Source organism: Rhipicephalus sanguineus, chromosome 8 (genome assembly GCF_013339695.2).
Source record: "Rhipicephalus sanguineus isolate Rsan-2018 chromosome 8, BIME_Rsan_1.4, whole genome shotgun sequence".
NCBI lineage: Eukaryota > Metazoa > Arthropoda > Arachnida > Ixodida > Ixodidae > Rhipicephalus > Rhipicephalus sanguineus.
In genome coordinates this window covers 6358629-6379367 of record NC_051183.1, presented here as the reverse complement: position 1 = coordinate 6379367, position 20739 = coordinate 6358629, and the positions used below count along the sequence as shown (strand labels likewise).

Genomic DNA, 20739 nt, shown 5'->3' with positions numbered 1-20739 from the left:
CGCAGGCCCAACGCAGTAGCGAAAGTCTTCGTCGCGGAAGTGCTTTTGTTGCACACACGACTCGCATCCAATGGCTGCTTGCCGGTTTTTAGCTTCACTACCTACGTTTCACACAGTTTATTGTCCCGCGGGTAGAAGTGCAGGCTGACACCGGGCTCCGTTGCCTAAGTGCGGCACTGCGGCACCGAGCAGTAGAGCAGCATGTTCATCGCCTTCGGAGGCAGAGAGAAAACATCCGCCATAGAGTTTCTTACCTCCGCATTTGAACAGGCCGTAGCGCCTTGGAACTTGAAAGTTGTTTTCAAGGCACGCGGCAGCACTTCACAAGCAACCGACGCGGCAGCACTTCACAAGCAACCGACGCGGCCGCTGAGACCACGTGATCCTGCCAAACACGTCACGCCGACAGTGGTGCCGGCGTTTCCAGCATAGAGTTTCCTACAATGACCTAGAGGGAACTCTGGCGCTGCGATCGTTCAGCCACTAAAGTCAGCCACCAAGGGAATGATGGGTAGTACACGGATTTGCCTAGTCTTCGTGCTTGTGGACTTCGAACGCACTTGTGGCTTTGTTTATTGCTATGTTTTGGTTTTCTTTCGGATAAAAGAATGGATCGTTGTGAACTTCGTGACCGGATTTGAATCGGTGAGCCTAAAGAAGTTAAAGTGGTGAAGTGAAACTGCTGATTTTTGCTGAACTTCGTTTTGCGACAAAGCGGATGCAGGCGACGCGGATCCAAACGGAGCCGAAAGAACGAAGTTCAGACAAATCCGTGTACTACCCATGACTCCCATGCTGGCTGAAGCGCGATGCATTGCAGCTCCCATAGACACTAGCGCCAGAGTTCCCTCTAGTAAGTATTGTAGGAAACTCTATGGTTTCCAGAGGTGGGCCAAAGAAACGTTGGGCTATAGTTGGGCCAAGCCAGTGGCATGATGCGAGCTTCGCGTCTGGGCCTTCAGGTGTCGCCCCCCTCGAAACGACGACAGCGCTCCGCCGGCAGCGGTAATCGAAACGCCGTCTAAGCCTTTTTTTCGCCGATTCTATTTGTAAGACTTCAGATCGGTATGCATACAAAACCGTTTCTCATTTAATTTTAGGCTGTCAGAAGCGTCTATAGCGCGAAGGCTAAAAAGATTTGAAAGTGACGCACTTTTGGTGGCAGCGCAAACCAGAAAACAGTCACGGGCCGTGGCCGTGAAAGGGACGCGGATATGTTCATATCAGTTACAGGCAGTTTGCTGAATACTGTGAACGAAGTGGTGCGCCATCTTGAGCAGCACAAGTGCAGGGACTTTAGCGGTATACCTTTCTTATACCAGCGAAGGCTTCGTGCAGTTCGATGTATTTATCATCCAACGCTGGACAGCTTCTGTGCTACGGACATCTGTGGTGGGGCTATGCGTAGTACGTACCTTCTTTGCATATAAACGCTTATGCATGCATGTTATTCACTGGTATACATGCTGAAACGCTACTTACGTGTCCTTCGTTTTGTGTAAACATCGATGCAGTCGCAATAAAATAATTTATTGCAGCAAGTTTGTGTGATCAGCGTTGTCATTTCGCTCAGCCTGTATGCGGCAGCACTGCCCTACTAAAGTAAGTATGCAAGATACTTGTGGGTATCTAATGAGTAATTGACTACAGTGTACATTATGGAAACGAGAGAAATTCAGCGAGGGTGGAGAGGGGGCTGCCGGAGCGAGCGGGGAACAGCGGCGACGCAGAAGCAGACGAGGACGGCATCGTCTGCTATGCGGAACGCCAGCCGCCATATCAAAGCGCCCTTGTGCTTTTGAAACATATTTCATTTTATGCACAGCTATAAAATCTACAAACAATATTCGTAGTTCTTAAAACTAAATTGCATGTGAAAGATGATAAAAGCTTTTTCTGTTGAGAGCAATATAACATTTTTAGTTGTTTTTGCAACTACCGTTAGAATCCAGACGGCGCTACCATCGTGTGCAAATTTTCGTCCCCATTGGCTGTATGGACATGTCCCTTCCAAGGTCACTTCCTTGGGTGGGCCTCGCGCCCAATATACATACAGGCCACTACAGGCGACGTTGCAGCTTTACAGGTTAGGTCGTATTTGACAGTTTTAGCAAAGCGCCGAGCACTCACCGCTGTGCATAGATGTAGCGTCCCATGCCAGTGCAGGAAATTGCATAGCCTTCACGTTTTTTGATAAGCCTCACTTCTCGAAGCTCTTTGAAATCGACCGCAAAACGACGGCGAAGCTAAGTAGAGGCACCAAGGACGCACCGTCACGCTCCTCTGACTCGACTTCACAACAAAACGAGAGATGCGTTGGGGGCAGGCCACTTGGACAGACGCACCTGACATCGCAGCAGACGATACGTTAAGTGTATCTCGCTCAATACAGTGCTGTTATTTCCATAAATAGATAATGCGTACTTTCGAGGGAAAAACAAGCGTGTTTGTTTGAAGTGTTGTAAAAGAATAATTCATTATATCGTGGTGCCAAATCTGGAACACAATTTTAGAGCAATGCACGCCCTGGTGGTTGAATTTGTCCAGGTTTCACTCCCATCTCGTGGTCACGCAAACTTTTTGCAATAAGTTTTACGTTCAAAAGAATGAAGCAAGTTTGAGTTGGAAATAACTTCATATCACTTTGTATTACACTTGGCAAACAAGCGTTGCGAATCTCAAGAACGAAAGCCATCCGAAGCAGATCCGAAGCCTGTACTTGCCATCATTCCCATGGTGGCTCAAGCACCGATGAAGGAGTCCGCATAGGCACTAGCGCCAGATTTCCCTCAAGGTATTATAGTATGAAACTCTATGGTAAAAACCCACCATCTACAGCTGCGATTCGAACCCGGGCCTTTTGCGTGGGAACCGGGCATTCTACCTCTGCACCACTTAGGTGGTGCAGCGCCCAACTACCGATCGCAACGCCACTAGCGGCTTGACCCTGTTTGGGCTTCTTTTTTCGAAGCTTGTTCCGGGCACTCCCCTGTTCAAGTACACTCTATATACTTCTGTGTTGTTTACAAATAGTGTAGACATCATGTCGGTTGCTGCAAAGGAAAAGCCGCCAACAGGTGTGGCCGCGAAATAAAAGATTTCTTCGTAGCAAAGGGGACAAGTCAGTTGGTTGCTTCGGTCGCTTCTTATTTTATTTTTTGTTATTAAGTGTATCCGAGGAGACCTATGCGTGGCGCCGGCTACTCCTCTTGCATAAGAGTAGACGTCGTGAAGTAGTGGACAACTCACTCAGCAGGCAAGAGTTCACAATAACACAGATATTCACACAACGGAAAAGTCCACACGTTACACTGAGTCCGCCTAGATGGTCACTTAGCAGAAACTTGGAAATATTTCCCAACTGATGTCACGTTCGAAGAAACAAACGCTACATACACACAAGAATACGAGCAGCATGAAACCAAAAGCACATGTTAACATTTAGGAAGGGCGAGGCACCTTTGTGTGTTCATCCTCACGCAAGGAAAGTGGCACTTTTCTGCTGATTGCGTTCTCACTCGTGAAGATCAGCCGGCAGGCTACTGAGAGGACGACGTGGTTGCGCACGAATGCGATGATATGCTTAGCCGCTACGGTTGTGTTTCTTGTTTATTATGTCCCTGCGCTGTACGCGTCTTTTTAGTGGCAATCATGTCTAAAGCTCCAGTGGAACTGACGGCGAAAGTGCAAATCAATGGTTGCCCACTAGATTGAAAAAGGTAACTAAAAGCCTGTGGAGCACGAGCATCTTTCTGCGAATGAGATGTTACTTGCACTGTTCTTGGCTGACAAACTAAGAGTCGAGCTCCGCGCGCATCGCTTCTCTTCGCTCTGGAATGACGCCGATACAAAATGGAGCTCGCCTCCGCCGTGACGTCAGTTGTGTATCCACACAGGTTCAGTTGGTAATTCTCCCCGCAGTCTCCGATAGCGTACAAAATAAGTGCGAAAAGAAAGCGGCCTGACGTGCGCTGTGAGTCATCGTGCAGGCACATCGGATGCCGACAAGGCGCGTTGATGAGAGTCATCAAATTGGAACCGGCCAACAGGGTTTCATCCCGGGCTCGCGGTGGTCGGAACGAGAGACACCGCGTCGGAGAGCAGCTCGGTTTTTCTTTTTCGCTCGTGTTTTCGGCCCGCTTGAGATTGAGCAGGGCGCCCAAGGCTCATCCTTTCGTCGTTACGTTTTGTTTGGCTTCTTTCCGCGCGCTCCCCACGGCCGCCGCGTGACGTCGTTGCCTGTCGCTAGAAAAAGAAAGGAGCTGTAAAAGGAGCCCTCCCTCCCCGCAATGGAGAAAATGGCGGGCTGCCGCCGCCGCCTGGGAGAGGACGCGCTCTTTCTATCTGCGTGTTTGAATTTCTCCGCGTGTCTCCATTGGTCGCCGCTCGAACGGAACTCCGCCTACTGCGTGCCATGACGTCAGCGAGCGGTCGCCACATTGAAAAGTTGGCTACGTTCTCGGGGCGCCGAGAGAACTCACCCCAGCGCGCGGCTGGCGTTCAGCGGCTTAACACGCGAGTGATATTGTGTGCTTGTGCGGCGTCGGCCATTAGAAGTGTGTGAGTGGCTAGTGCCTCGACGAAACGAATCAGCCCGACGACGAGCTGCTGCTGCTGCGCCCTGGCAGGATTTTGTGGGTGCCGCGTTCGGCGCGTTTCTTTCCACCGCTGGTAGGCAGGCATGAGCGCAGCCATGGTTACCTCATTCTTCAGCGACTACGGCGCCAATGTGGTGTACGGAAAGGTATGCCTTCCCCTTTTTCGCGCACGGGGCGTTAAAACCGAGGTCATTCGTCACGCCTGTTGGCGGCGAGTAGCCGTAATATGGTTGTAAAAGCTTAGAGAACGCCGATTGCCGTATTGTTCTGCGCGCGGCCGTAACTCGCGGCCCGAACCACCTGTTACACGCGCCACCTGTTGAGTATGCGCTCCTCTCGAATATTCTTGGCGTACGCCTTCCTTCCTTGCGTTTGACCTCAAAACGAATCTCTCTGCTTTCACGCTCGGTCTCGGCGCCTCCACGCTAATATGTTCCAAGACTACGTGGAATCCGAGTACTGCGCCCTGAATTCCGTGAAGCGCGCATGTTTTATGCCTCGCGAGATTGTACGCAAGCAAAGTAAATTTCATTTGGTCACGTTGCGTTTCCTTAGGAGCTACTATTTGCTCGACCGGGTCGCTGATGACTGCGCTCGACGTCAACCATGGGTTGATTGCGCATCGAGGGGCACGCCCTTGGGTTTTGCGAGGCGACGCACGGTTCCCAGGCAGAAAGAAGTGCCCTGAACACATGCAGCTTAGGCCTAGTGTACTAGTTGAAAAATGAGTGTCGGAGCCACTTTAAGCCATCTTCGACATGCTTGGCGCGTCCCAGCTCTAAATAGAGCCGTATTCCGTTAATCACTCTACTTGCTGACTCTTTGTACATTCTTAACAATAGACTCGAAAGTATCATTTCGAGGGTTCCTTGTGTGCTGCCGCATCTCTGACGCGCATGGAATCTTGTCAACATTACGTTCTCCCGTGTTTACTGTGCATGGATGTGGGCTGTCCCTTGGTGTTTACATAGCTTCGCTTAAGTAAGGGCCCTAATTTCTGCTAGTACGGAAATCATTGTATGTAGAAGTGTTTCAAACTGACTTTGGATCAACTAAACATTTCGTTATCGATTCGCAATTATTGCGTGTGTTGGTTCGTTTTTTAAGAAGCACGTCTGGCAATGTAACGGATAATTGAAATAACGTCCACAGGGCACAGCGTCTTGGAGGAAAAACTTTGTGCGTCGCAGCGCAGTCGTCGGCGCTCCAATCCTTTTTCCCGCAGCTGCGACTAGTCATTGAGGCCAGGCTGGAAGCAAGAAAGAAACAAAAAACTTTCCGCGACGCAGCCGCCTGTGACGTCGACGCAGCAGCTTGAGTGGCGCGCATTTTCCGGGAAGAGCGGCGCTGTCGGGCTTCGCCAGCATACAAACATGGCCGCGCATGATACTTAGCTGACGGAGTTATCGTTTACGCGGCGGTATTACCGTTTTGTTTTAATATGTAACACAATTGGAAAACGCTGCATAATTTGCTCGACGCGTGCGGTGACACGTTGAGATTGTTTTAGTGACCAATACAGATGTTGGGTATTCAAAAAGAAAATAAAAAAACGACGTCCCGACTACGGAAGTACGGTACTTGTAGGGTAAACCGGCACTCTGCGGAAGTAGTAAAGCAGCGAACGAAGGCGGTGAGCACTATGCGAGGGAACACTGGCTAGACGCCGTTGGCAAGCGCAAGTGTTCATAACAGTAAACGCTCAAGCCGAACGTCGCATTCATATTAGATGCAAGTAATCGCTGATTAAGCACGAATCCGGTGTTCCCTTTCATATTGCTCACGACTGTGCAGTGCAAGCCACTAAATTTCAGTGCCTCAAAGCGGCCTGATTGGCGAGGCACCAAATAATGACTCGCTTTATATCGGACTCGGCGCGCGTACTTGCGGAGTGATTGACATCGCGCGACTTAGTGTTGTAGCCCGTCGCAAAAAAAAGGGGGGGGGGAATAGCGCTCGGTGTGTTGTCGGCTCCTACTCATGCATGTGGCGATGCGTCGCTTTTGCTGACCCTGATCAGAGTGCACACTGATCACTCGGCGAAACATGCTGTACTATCGGCTTCCCTCTCCGGCCGCACACAGCGTGTGTTTCGAACCCCTTCATAAACCCTTGTTTTTGAAGAAAGAGCTCGAGGCGACCAGTAACCAAATCAAAGCGTAAGTGCTCCGAAGAAACTAGGGCTGCGTTTCAAAGCCCAGTGACATTTAGATGGACGGTAAAGATGCAAGACGACTTTGTGCTCGAATTACTGGAATTTCACTGTACCCAAAGCCCCGCTCTTGCCGTGAGCTGGTAAGCGCGCAGAAAGGGAATACAGGTGGCGACGCCGCCTTCCCGCACCAGCTCACCGTGACGTCATAGATTCTCGCCTGCGTGTCCCAGGGTATGATCGTTTATGGGTAAAAACTGTTTACGTTGGGTTCTGGGTGATACATAAAGACTTACCGTGGCAAGTGTAGGAAAATTTCATTGAATGAATGTTGCGAAAATACGCAACAGGACTGAAATTCGTGACGCCACATTGGCTTTCGCGCGCTCAAGTTTCGGCGCGAAAATAAAAAAAACGAAGCTTTGACCGTTTCCTTTTGTAATACTTATCGTATGATGGCGAAATCAGTGACAGTAATTTTTTTTTTTTTTCACATACTGCAGCCGAATTGGACTATCGCAGAAGTGGGCTTTATACTAAAGTTTATAGATTATGTATACAACAGAACGTAAAGGAATGCTACACTGTAAGGGAGGAAAAAAAAAATTAAAAATCAATAATACAAGCACTCTTGAAGGGGTCTTTTTTCGAAGGCGAGTTTACTCTGCCATACAAATCTCCTGCTTGTAGAGACTGCTCTGAGCAACTGTGAAGCTCAGCAAATGCTGGTGTTATTTTTATATTGAAGTCACTTTTTCCATGGCGCACCTACCGACATCGACACTCGCTTGACGTCAGGCTACAGTACTAATTCTGGTGACTGCACGCAGCAGTCTGGCTAGTTGCGATGACGTCAGGTACCAGAACTTCCAAGACGGCCGCATGTGCGTCACCAACGGAGCCATGGTGCGGAGCGGCCGTGGGAACGTCACTATATATCGTGCGAGCACGTGTCAAGAAGCTCATACCGTGTTGTGAGTCAGGGTACAGTAGAAACCGAAACTAGCTTTTAAAAGCATACTGTATAATTACTTTTTCAGGGTGCACTCGCGCTTAGCACCACCTTTCCTAAGCTCTTAAGCTAGGCTTGGCCCTTCATTTGACGCATAAAAACGACAGCTGAAAATTTTCGTGTCAGTACCCCTTTAAGAAACGTAACGCGAATCAATGCATTCATGCAAGAAATCTTCTAAAGGCATGTACCTAGTTGTACTAGGCAATAAATTCCATTTTTCAATACTGCACGGACAGAAGCTGAACTTAAATAGGTGTGAGGTTAAGCTGTCCATCTCGTGACGCATCAGCGGCCATTTTGTGGGGCGGGCTGTACTACGGGAATAGTACTGAACCTGTTTTTCGCGTCGAGAAGCGCGTCGTGGAGGAAAAAGTGAACCGCCTGAAACCCGGCCACCGAGCACACGGCTCTGCAACCAACGCGGGGGGGGGGGGGGGGGGGATGGAACTGGTTTTCCCTCCGCCCGCATACTTTTATTGATGGCACCTTTTCCTGAGCCGGTTTTACTGCGCACACTTTTTTTTTTTTTGAGAAGGCTCCTATTCCCTCCCCGATGCGATTATCGTGCTTCGACGTCGACATTAATTCTTACTTTGTCGCAAGATAAATAATGTACGAAAGTGAAAAAAAAAAGGCAGTTCAGGGGACGCTTGAAGAGATAAAGAATTCGTGAGCACGGGGTATCGACGTTTCGACAGTGGTCTTGTCTTCCTAAGGCTGCGACGTGAAGAAGGCGAGTCTGCTTGTCGAAACGTCGGCTCCGCGACACCCCGTGTTCACAAATTTTTCATCTACGCAAAATTGAAGCATTTAGACAGCTGAGTTATTCTTTCGCAACTCTATCCTCCTCAGTCCCAAGAATGCAATAATGAAAAAAAAGAACTTTTGTGAAACTATTTTATTTGGCTTCGTGCCCATGGAAGCAAACGGAGAAAAATTGCGAAGCCGAAAAATTAAGCCGTTGTATCAAAATTCGATGGTACCCATTTGGGTACTCTGGTCTCAACAAGTGTGAAATGTGAGGAAGCAGTGGCGGTTCTTCGAACTTAGAAATACATCGTACTTCAAGTATGTCACTATTGATTTGCGACCGCATCCTGGGTGGCGGCACGTCATTTGAGATGTGAGCTTTTCATGCTGCGGGAAGTGTCCAACCTGGTCGTACCGCGCCTCGTCAGGTGGAACTGGGATTAAGGCCGAACCATATAGAGCGTTTTTGCCGGCGTCCCTCGACGTCGACGCTACCGGTGACGGTGGCCGAAACGTCCACCTCTGGACGGTCCAGACATATGGTCCAGCCCGAACCATATAGAGCGTTTTTGCCGGCGTTTCCTGGCGTTGCGTCCCTCGGCGTCGTCGCATCAACGCCGTCAGAGAGGGCGGCAAACCATATGAAGAGCGTTAGCTCAGCGTCACACAGTGTGACCAGAGGGAATGAACCTGTCACCTCGTAAAGCAGTGTACAGTTTCCGTCAATGGACCAACGAGATATATTCCTGATTATAGCTTTTATGTCTCATTAGCAGTTCTGTGGTGCAGAAAACGAGTCACAGTGACACAACGCCACCGAAAAGTCTATTTTGTTTTTGTTTTTATTTGACTTGTAGCGCCAGCTATTGGCATTAAGAAGAATCACAGACTTGTAATATATGGCCTCTGAGCTTGAAGCTGCCGTACATCTTTGAGGCCACGTATTCGGCCAATACACTCATTCCTGCTAAGCCTACCGATGAACTTGGGTACGGCACTCGGAAAGACTTCAAAGATATCACGATCGCTTTGCTATCGAAGCTTCTAGGGAACAAGCTAAGTCAAATACAAGCATCAGTTGAGAACTTAAAGGGACACTAAAGGCAAATAACAATTTATGTCAGAGTGAAAGCCCAATGTATGACAACTTCTAAAACGGCAATATTATCAACAGCAGTGCCCTACTTACCGAGAAATTAAGCTAAATGTATCACATGATGAGCGCCACAAGTGGGACATTTTCGAAGTGATCCCGATGACGTATGGAAGTCGGCCTACAATAAATCACTAGTAATCAAACTAGCAGCAGTAAAAAAAGAACATTCCGAGCATCAAAAGACGTAATGAAATGCTGTTTGTTCGTTTCCGCTTGATTCATGGAAAACAAAACCTCCGTGGCGTTGCCATGGGGAACGGCGCGCGTGGTTCAAAGGTTCCGTTTTCGCCGAACTGCGCCTCGCCCGTCTCAGTGGTAGTTTCGGGATCGCGTACTGCCGTGCGTGTTTTGCGCGCTCGTGAAAGTTGCTCTGACAGAAAGTTCGACAAAATGCCGCATGCGTGTGATATTGCCGGATGCCCGAATGGTGCACAACGGCAGTGCTGCAGCAAGGAAACCTCTTTTCACTGGGTGCCGCGGAATGAACCCTTACGCTCGAAGTGGCTTAGTGTCATGCCATTGCGCCAGTGTGCTAAACAGTCAAAACCTCTGCGTGTGTGCTCGTTGCACTTTCGTACTGAGGATTACGAGACCAACCGCAACTTGGTGAAGGCTTTGAATGTGCCCATCCGAGCAAGTCTTTGCCGAAGCGCCGTTGTTGCTACTGTGGGTCCCGCTACTTCCGCTCGGCTGCTACTAGTGTCGGCGGCCGCGCAGTAAAAGCGGGCAACGTTGGGCACGGCAGCAGTGACGTATGAAAGTCGTATTTTCAGGCGGGAGATTTGAAGCGCGCTAACGCGATGCGGACCACTAAAAACGTGATTTTATTTCAAAATAAGCACTTCCTTGGCACAAAAGCAGCACTACGAGGTTTCTGGACCGCTATTTCAACAATCAACGTAGACTTAATATTTGCCTTTAGTGTCCCTTTAAGGGCCACACAGTGCAGGGCGACGACTTATTAGATCCGAGGCGGGCGGCAGCCATTTTGGCAGCAGCGACGACGCCGTTACGTAGCGGAAGTCGCTGCCAGCCGCACGCTGATTGGTTCTGCGTCCATCGAACTGCTTCCGGCGTCGACGCTGCCGCCCGCTTCACAGCGCTCGGTGATGGCTGCTCATCGGTCTTTCAACTGAGGCCTGATCTTACCCTCTGTTTAGTGTCAACTTTGAGGAGCACATTCGCTATGTTGAATTTGAAATCCAGAAAATTTGGTCTGTCTGTCTGTGTGTCTGTCTTGGGAGCCAGAGGCTTTTCGCAGTCCCTCTGGTATTTAATCCAGCTGTTGCAGCAAGCAAGATAAAAAAAAAAATGTGCAGAAACTCGTAGTGTCCATTTGCGTAGTGTCCATTGGAGGGAAATTCTGTAGTACGAGATGCAGCGATCAATTAGGTCCACTCCATTCATCTTTGTATTGTACTTGGTCACCACGTGAGGCTGCGTGACTAGTCAGGTACTGGTTAGCCAGTGATGTCAGGTACTAGTAGCTACTGGTACCAGTGGCGTGGGCAGAAATTTGTTGTTCTTTATTATTTTTTTTGGGGGGGGGGGGGGCACACTCTTGATGCGTCATGGAGTCCGGGCAGGTAAATGTGGTCGAGTGTCATTTTGTTCTCCGTATCCCATAGGAGAAAAAAAATTTCGGCGAAGGTAGGGGGGGGGGGGCAAGGGCCCGATGTGTCACCCCCTCGCTACGCCACTGACTGGTACTAGTAGTCAAATACTAGTAGCCAGCGTGAATAGTCAGCTAGTCAGGTACCTAGATCAAAAGCGTTAGAAGCACATCTGAGACCCATAGTTCTCAAATGGGTATCCTGAACTTTTGAAGTCTGTATGAATGCGTGCAAAAAAGCCATAAGGCCGAAATGACTTCCAATATGTTGTTTCGGGCATCTATAGTTAAAAGAATGTACTATAGATGGTGTCGTTTAGCCTACAACTAAGAAAGAACGCTTTTATTTACCACGAGGACGCAGCCGAGCGCTCGTGCAGCGCGCAGCCATCTTTGTTTACTCGTTTTTCGAAGACGACTGGACACACGGCGCCACTTCTCGGGTTTTAGGGAAAGCAACATATGTCAATTGTGGCAAGGAGAATTTGAACACGCGAATGCCGAATTGTCGCCATCTGTAGCCTTTATAACAACGGTGCCCATTTAGGTACTCCAGGACCGAGGAGGCTATTGTCATAAGTTCCGACATCATAGTTCAGTTATTAAAAGAGCAAATGACAGTTTCATGCTTGAATGTCGCGACGAAACTTGTCGTCAGTGTGACGTCGCAAATTCCATAGCCTTCTCGCGTATTCTCGCCTCATTGATTGAATGAAGACTTGCTATGTTTAGACATTGTGTCCCTTGGAACAGAATGTAAACCATGGCGGGCAGGGCTAGTCAAGCTGCAGCTTGACTATGCTCATCATAAAAAGTACATTCTGTGGTGAAAAAAGCAAATGTCGAATAAAATTGTGCTGCCTTCACTGCACCACCGTGGTCACGTTGGTGGCGTACACCAGTCGGTATATGTATAGTAAGGCTATGCACATAAATTGTTCGTCTCAGTGCTTTGCCCCGGCGCTTTGCAATCTACACCGCGCTCTTCTACTGCGCGTGAATGGGTCTTTTGGTTGGCACGCAGGACGGAATCCATTTCGATGCTTGGCCAGTGAGACGTTGTGGACAGCATCACCCGGACGCGATGGCTTGTACAGCATAACCTCGTTCATAAGTTTCTGGAAGAAAAAAAAAAGAAAAATCGGGGCAGATTCGCACTAGTGGTGCCAAGCCTAGCCTAGAGATGGCCAGTTGAGCCTTGGGTAGGGGCAGTTAAGCCTGGGAAAGCCAAGCTGAGGCTTTCTCTCGCCCAATAGCAACGCAGTCGTATAGTCCCCATAAATGCTTGTTCTGCTAGCGTGCCTGGATAGCAGCCGAGTGGTTACGACCGGGGGTACCCGGGTTCGTATCCCGCCTCGCCTATAAATTTTACTTCGTTTTATTAATTTCTCCTCATTTCCTTCCTCCAACTCGTTGCTAGGCGACGCATGGTGACGCCATCGCGCGGCGAGGTTTATGACGGCTTCGCTGTAAAAACTCGAAAGCTCTCCTGTTCCCGGAAAGTCGCACCAAATAGGAGCGAGGCTGTAATCGCTCGTAGCGCATCGCCACCGGTTCAAGGCCTCCTCCGCTTGAGAGTAGCGTCGGCACGCTCTCATTACCGAACGTGGTCAGAAACGTGCTGCTTCGGTTTCGCCCTAACACGGCCTCAAAATTGGTCGGCGTGTGTGCACAATGGGTTTTCGACGCGGTCGTGAGGGCAACTTACCGCTCAGTCCCAGTTTTAGCTCGTCACGAACTGGGTCACGATTGGCTGGACGGCTTCTCGGCTCTTACCCCAGATTCTTTTACTGGCTGCTAGTGAAAGCACGAGGAAAAGCGTTATTTTAACGCGTGCCTGCGCTGGTGCGGTATTGAACGCGCAAGCATTTCTATGCCAACTGGACGAGAAGACTGTCATCGTCACGAGACACAAAAATTGCACTCCGGTGCTGGGAGCCGTGCTTCGAAGGCGAGCGTTTTAACCATTGGGCTATACACCCGTCTTCCCTTTCGTGGCAGAATATGAATGTACCTGAACTACACCAAGGCGTTGTACCCGCGGTGCAAAACAAATTTAGAAAGATAACACCCTCTATGAAGGCTAATTTCGCGGCACTGGAATGCAGGACATTCATTTCTGAATACTGCCAGCCCAGTTGTAGGGCTCGGTGCACCTGCACTGACGGGCCTCGTGGAATGAGCGCAGGTTGAAATCCAGGGTTCGACGTCTGGTCGGGAAAGGCGGAAAAATCGAGCGTTTACTTGGTTGCTCGACTCACAATTAATGGGCTTCATGCTTTGCGGTTAATCTTTGCGAGCGCATTACCTCACCGATAGTTGGTACCTCATGATTAAGTAAAAGCTTTGAGCGCAAACGACGCAGGACCAAGAAAGAGAAACACACATCACAAGCGCTCACTCGCAACTGAAATTTATTAGACGAAAGAACGTACAAATTGTGGCGAAGCAATTGGTACTGTTTAACGGTTGCGCTCTCCAGCGGCTCCTAGTGGGTCGTCGTCCTCTTCTAAGCGCCGCTCGCGCTCGGAGCCCGTGCTTTTGCCTTGACTGTCGCCGAGTGCCGTCCAATAAACAGCTTAACAATATGAACATACATGGCATCGCGCATGTCACAAGGAGCTACAGGCCTACACCCAAGGTTCAGTGTCTGTTGATAAAATTGAATTCCTTCTCATGTAAAGATAGAGACGGTTGGCTAACACATATCGCCGCGTTCTTTGTGATGTGATACGACTCCGAAACTTCTCGCGTGGTCTGCAGAGGGTGGCGACACAATATACTGGTGCTTTCGAACAAAGGTTTGCATTTACATATTTGGCAATGGGAGGCAAGGTGAGATGAATGCGTGCCATTCAATTAATTTTTGTGTTCTCGAAGGCGGTGTTGATACATCGACCGGTCTGCACTCCGGTTCTTAGTCCTGCGTCGTTTATTTGCGCTCAGAGTTTTTGCTTAACCGATAATGAGGCAAAGGACATACGCACGTGCCTTGCGGCATTCTAGCTTAACTTGGAACGCGAAAATGTTTCCAGTCCTTCGATTTCTTGTGTTTGCCCTCTTCAGGGCGCTTCACAAAAAGCAGCGTCGATGCGAACTTTTTTGAACGCTCGACCGATAGCGTCTCTTGATGTCTGATTATTAGGACGGCATTAGAGCCGGGAAAGCCTTTCTTCCCCCACCAATTCGATGGATCAGCTGTTACCATCAACGAAATGCGTGGGAAATTAAGAGAGTTGCTCATTTTCACCGGTTCTCAAGCAAATTCATTGCGTACATTTAGTTCGCATAGTATTTGGTACCCAAGTTCGCTACACTGTAAACCACTTTGCACCCTTAAGGATGTTTCAAGCAAGCAAAACACCCTTTGCCTAACCAAAATTTGCAAAAATTAGTTTGTAAGAGTGTTTTCCTTCCCCAAAATAGCCCTTAAGGGGTAATGCCCTAACTAAACACCCTTTAGGAGTTGGTGGTGTTATGGGTTATCGAAACACCCATGGCACATACCGCAGCGTGCCAAATGATAACTGGGACTCTCTGATTAAAATGTCGTTCGATCTTAGGCGAGTTTAGATTAAAAGATATCTCTTTTAGGGCTATCTACAAGCGTACCATAAATGTACGCCTATTCTCCTAATGTTTAATGTTCATTCATACGGAACAGGAATATCTCCACCGGCACTGAACGGCGGCTTAAATACTATGGCTATATATAGCAGATGGTCAGTGTTAGGCTGTGTAGCACGAGCGCTCCGTCCATGTGGTATCTTACAATACGCTCTGTTGTGTGTGCGGTTTGGCGCGTGCGTGCACCTTCTATGCTGATGTCATCTGTAATTGCATGTTCCCTGACTGTTAGATTTTATTTTTCATATTTTTCAGTGACAAGGGTGTTTAGGCCATTGGAAACGCCCCATGATAAGGTTGTTAGGCCAGTGGCAACACCCTATGGTATGGGTGTTTTAATACGTGAAGACACCCTTTTCCTAGGGTGTAAGGGTATTAGTTATAGACACGGCAAAACCCCCTTAAAGGTGTAGAGTGGTTTACTGTGTACCTTCGGCGACGTATGTAAACCTAACTCCCGTCCGTAAAATATGTACTTAGATTTAGGTGGTCGAAATTTCTGGATCCCTCCGCTACGGCGGCCCTCATAATCATGTCGCAGTCGTAAAATGCGAGTCGCTGGAAAGCGCAGTTGACAGCACAAAAAGCGCGCCATGTTTCCCGGTGTGAAAGTGAAGCTGACCGTTGGCGCTCTCTTCTTTCCTTGCAGAACGGTGGCAACTTCGCGGCGTCGCGCCCTCAGCAGATGCTGGAGACCCGGCGACACTCGACGTCGGTGGCGGGCGGAGGAATGGTGGCGGCGCCGCCTCTGCGCCGCTCCACGTCCTCGGTGGCGGCGGCGCCTCTCGTGCTGCGGACGACGTCGCCCAAGCCGCAGCAGCAGCAGACCGCCGCCGGCAGCCGGCACATAGTCCCGAGCAGCAACATGGTGAGCGCGGTGGGGGCGCTGGTCGGGGTAGCTCGGGACCACCGCAAGCTGGACCGGAGCTACAGCGAGCCCGTGGAGCGCCGGCCGCCGACGTCCCCGACGTGCGCCACGACGCCCACCAGCCCGGCGTCGTCCGTGGCGCAGAACTCTAGCCGCTACAAGACCGAGCTGTGCCGGCCGTTCGAGGAGAGCGGCACCTGCAAGTATGGCGACAAGTGCCAGTTCGCGCACGGCGGCCACGAGCTGCGCACGCTGGCCAGGCACCCCAAGTACAAGACCGAGCTGTGCCGCACTTTCCACACGGCGGGTTTCTGCCCGTACGGCCCGCGCTGCCACTTCATCCACAACTCGGACGAGTCGCGCAAGAGCCTGCTCACCAACATCAACCCGCGGCCCAAGGCGCTCTCCGTGGGCAGCTTCGGCAGCCTCGGCTCGGCGGGCGACCTGTCGCCGCCCTCGAGCCCCCTCTACGACGACCCCTTCTTCGCCGCTCCCCCCTCGACGGCCTTCTCCTTCTCGCAAGACTTCGCCGCGCTCGTCACTTCCCCGGGATTCGCCGGGGGCTCGCAGCAGGTGTCGCCCTTCTCGGCGTTGTCGCTTCCCGAGAGCGCCTTTCAGTTCCCGGCTGCTGCTGCTGCTCAGAACCGCGTCGTCGAGGGACCCCCGTCGCCCGTCGACTCGCTCGGCTCCGAGCTGGACTCGATGAGCGTCTCGGCTTCGTGCGGCTCGCCGATCACCAGGCTGCCTATCTTCAACAGGCTGGCCGCCAACGGCCGCGACTAAGTCGCCCAGCGCCCAGGTCCCTGCCCCCCCACCACCACTGACACGCGCGCGGTAGTCAACGAGAGCCTGAACTGCATCTGCCAACAACCCGATGTGATTCCAAGCAACATTTGTTTGTTGTTCTTTTTTTTTTTTTAATTTTAGTTTAGAGCTTCTCCGGATCCCTTTTAGCGGCCTATTTTCTAGAAGAAAGCATTGTCACGATCACGTCGAGGACGTCACTTATTTATTACTTGCGCTCATTCATGTGCAGTTTGGCTCAGATTGTGTTCCCCAGCAGGCCTGAAGTGAAAGCATTTTAGTCATTGACTCAGTTTGCAAGAATCCGCACACACTGCATCGTTTACTCAAAAGCAAGATGAAACAAATGTGCTGGTGGAACACTGGCTTTCTTCACGTTTGGGCATTTTGGTATGGCAGTGCAGACCTGGGGCTGCCATTTTTCTGTGTTGTTTTTTAACGTGTGTGTATGCGAATAATTTTATTATTACAAATATTTAATGGCACACTGCTCAAGTCCTGAGGACCAAGCTTCCTGAAACGAGAGAGAGAAGGGGCAACAAATTACGCTTCTTCGATAGTCCAATACACGTTTGCCATAATAATACCTAGCTCTCTTGTGCACAGTCTTGTGCAGTAATCATGCGTTCTTGAGCACTGTGTAGGCAGTGCCAGAATATTTTGTTACATTATATGAGTTGCATATGCAGCCTGGTTTTAACTTTTATTATGAAAAGAAAGCTCTTATGTTCTGGCTGAGCTTCACCACTGTGCCTTCTCGTGTTTGGGTAAAGACAGGCTCTTATTTGTGTGCTACTTTTTTTTCAGGTTTTACAAACTATTCAGTGTGCTTGTGTTGTTCTCTTGCCTTTCCATGCTTTCCTGTATCTGTCGTATTTATTTGATTTAATTATAATATTATATTAATTATTATTATTATTATTATTATTATTATTCATTGTACTATTTCATCGGTTTTGTCAAGTCGTTGTGAGCAAAATGTGTTTGCAGTCAGCAAGGATGTCTGGTTCTTGTTTGCCTTTTTGTGCTGAAACCTGCAGCTCTTTAAGACGTTACATTGTTTCCCTTGGCTTCACTCAAGTAAGTTGCTTACATTGGATGTCAGGTTATCCCAGACTTTGTACATAGGCACTGAAGAGGAAAATAGACCGGTACCAGGCAAGGGATATTAGCTCTGTGAGCTTTCCTTTATTTATTACTTGTTTTCTAGGATACGCAGGGCTGCTGCCTTGATCTATTCTCTTGCTGCAAATTGTCATCTGCCATACGGAAATACCAAGTTTTTCTCGTGCAAAGTTTACTTGGTGCCTGCATGTTTGACTCTTCATTTCAGCTGCTGTTGTGCTCTTGTTTTTACATTTCTTGCTGTATTTAATGAGAATTTAATTTATTTATTGACATTGGGGCCTCTGTTGGCTGCTTTCATGTTCAACCTAGGCCCTCCCAAGAGAGGTTTCTTCACTCTGTTGTGCTGACTCTTGGCAGCTTCTCTTTCCACAGAAGCAGTATGTGGGAGACTGCAGAGGCTATGCATTTCTTCTAAATTATGTGGGTTTTCTCTTTATGTGCCTAGAAGGATTCCGCTTTTTTTAAAGGCTTTGACCGTCAGATTTTACACTCACTGATTTGTAATTCAGCCTCATTGGCATCCGTGTGATGTCTGCAATTATTGGGGGTTAGCAAACAAAACGCAGTCTTCCGCTAATGCGCGTTCATCCATCTCTTGTCCCTTTCGAAATCATCTCAACTCGTTATTTAAGACTCGCATCGTAGGCTGTCAAAGGGATTACATTGTTCAAAGTAGTGACACACAAACCGATGAAGTACACGCACTACAAGATCTCAGCTCTGGTAAAAACAGCTGGTGGGCTCTTGTCACCGTGTTTGTAACAGCCACGGTGATGAAGTCGTCACTGGACCACTGCGGTTTCTCTACTGCCTTAAGCATTTTTGTCGAAAGCACGTCAGAGCAGTTATATGTCTTAGCCCCTCAGGTCAGATGTTGTAGTCTGAACTGACTATTTAAGGAATTGTAAAAGTGATGCGTGAGAAGAATAACTTATTTATACGCTGTCTCGTTGAACATAGTTGCATGCAATCCAAGGCGTCCCAGTCATCATCTTGTCGTTTCAAATCGGTGGTACTTGTGATTATTTTCCACGGTGCCTTCAATCCAGGGATTCCTGCAACGTCCCTGAACCAGGATATTGAATTAGTAACAGCTTGATTTGGGCTTGTCACCAAAGGAACCTGCCGATTGCCTACTGAAAGTTTATTCGAAGAACACTGGCCTTTTATGCAGTTAAGAATAGACACGGTGCTACACGATCACTAAGCAAAGTCGGGCTTTCTTTCAGAATAGATGCCTTGTGTATTCAAAAGGAAAGTGACAATTGTGTCCCTCTCTTCTGTTATCAGAAAGGTAAACTTTCCGAGAGGAAGATTGCGACTTTGCTTAGTGATTGTGTGTCATGTGCGGGTGTCTACTCTGAGACTGGTCAAAGTAGGCATTCGGTGGTCGGCACTTGACCTGTGCTAGTTGTTCCTTAAGTGTGCCTGTTGCTTCACTATGGCGACTTCCGCAGTGCCGTGAAGCCTCTTTGGTGTGATCGTTTGGGAAAGGCATCCTGGCTCAGCGCCGTTGCAACATCCAGGTGTTCTAGGAGCCACATGCTCGGCTTGCAGTGCCATTCCAAACAGCGGGGGTGGAAGGGGGGGGATCTCAGGTTTTCGTTGAGGGGAGCACCCTGTCCAGGAACGAGACGTTGTGATAGACGTTGCCATGCGGTCTCCTCACCGAATGGCAGACCATTGCTGTGCAGTGTTCGTCCGCTGGAAAGTAACAGCCAGCGAGTTTGTTGAGCCGGTTGGCGTCTTTGGAAAGTGTGATGCTTGTCACCGCCCTGTCATAGCGACAAGACCGCTTCGTCTTTGCCGAAAGTGCCTTCCTCGAGTTTTTTTCTGTGGACCAGACGGGAGGTGTGTAGCAGAGCTGACCGCCATTCTGTATCTCCGTATGCCGCGCCGACGAGTAGTATTAGCACTCGAGGACCAATTGTGCCGAGCATTCCTGTGTGCACACACGTCTGTTCCATACGCCTGTTTTCCAAGTGGCCTTAACAGCATATGCAGTACGAATAATATAGACTGCATATATATACACATAGATATATATATATTTTTTGTACAATAGCGATACGAGAACGGAAATTCTATATTGATAGCCTCCGCCCCCTCTCTTTTTTCTGTTATATGTGCACGTTTGCTGTTTGTCTTTGAACAGTACGAATAATTAAAAAGAAATGAGACCAACAACAACAAAAAAAAAAGAAATCGAGACTTTGTATTATGAAGAGATATGTCTTTTACTTATGTGTGTGTGTGCGCATGTGTGTCAAGAGATGGATTTTGAGAGCAACAAATACAAGATGTTTAAGTTATTAAGCCCTTGTGTGTGGTGTTTCTTTCGACACGCACCTGCGCAAATCGGTCGTGCGCAAGGTGGAGGAGCGACCATCAGAGGCCACCGAAGATAGCGCTGCAAGCGAGTGGCTGGCTGGCCTAAATGAAGACGTCACCAAAGTTCTGCCTGGCGTGGTCGAGTTTGTGCTCGCTAACTGACACATTGTAGCCCTGAAGCACACAAGGAAGAACCGGAGTCCCGTCTTCTTTTGTGAGTGTAGCACTTACAATATAGGTACTGCCAGGGTCGACGTGCCGTTCTACCAGTGCTGTGCGGCCTTTGGGGCTAGATACATTTGAAGGGTTCGTGGCTTCATGCACAGGTGCACGCTGACGTCACCGTTTCGTTCACCAAAAGCGCATTACTACTAACATTGGTAGAACGCGTTCCGAGCTTTCAAGGAACAGCAAACCACTTGCACTCGTATCGTTTGCCGTCCTTGCCTGTGTCTTCAGCGCTCATGTTTTATACATCAGGTGCAACGCTATGGAAGCAAGCGAGGCAGTAGATGCCTTCGCACCAAGAAATGGTTCAACGATTTTACGTCCCGTATTGTGACTTTTTTTTTCAGTCTTTGGACTGTGTCATAAAATAAGACGTTTTGTCTTAGAAATAAAACAAACCCCGTTATTTATACAGTCGTCTGTAGCTTGTTTTGGATCGATTAGCGTATCCTTGTTTTCGTATCGTGGCC

The 20739-nt window shown here is 49.1% G+C and overlaps 1 protein-coding gene across 2 annotated transcripts in view; it reads left to right on the top strand.

Moving 5' to 3' along the window:
- The window catches only part of LOC119401267 (mRNA decay activator protein ZFP36L1), an 81937-nt gene extending 61911 nt beyond the window's left edge, over nt 1–20026 (top strand). Inside the window, exons 1-2 of one of the 2 annotated variants that reach the window (XM_037667957.2) lie at nt 4450–4744; nt 15560–20026. In XM_037667957.2, the coding sequence (XP_037523885.1) occupies nt 4682–4744; nt 15560–16561 (1065 nt within the window). In that variant the 5' untranslated portion in view covers nt 4450–4681 and the 3' untranslated portion in view covers nt 16562–20026. Of the gene's footprint in view, nt 1–4449; nt 4745–15559 lie in introns of those variants that run through there. The other variant, XM_037667958.2, reaches the window with a different exon arrangement.
- The last annotated feature ends 713 nt before the right edge of the window (nt 20027–20739 follow it).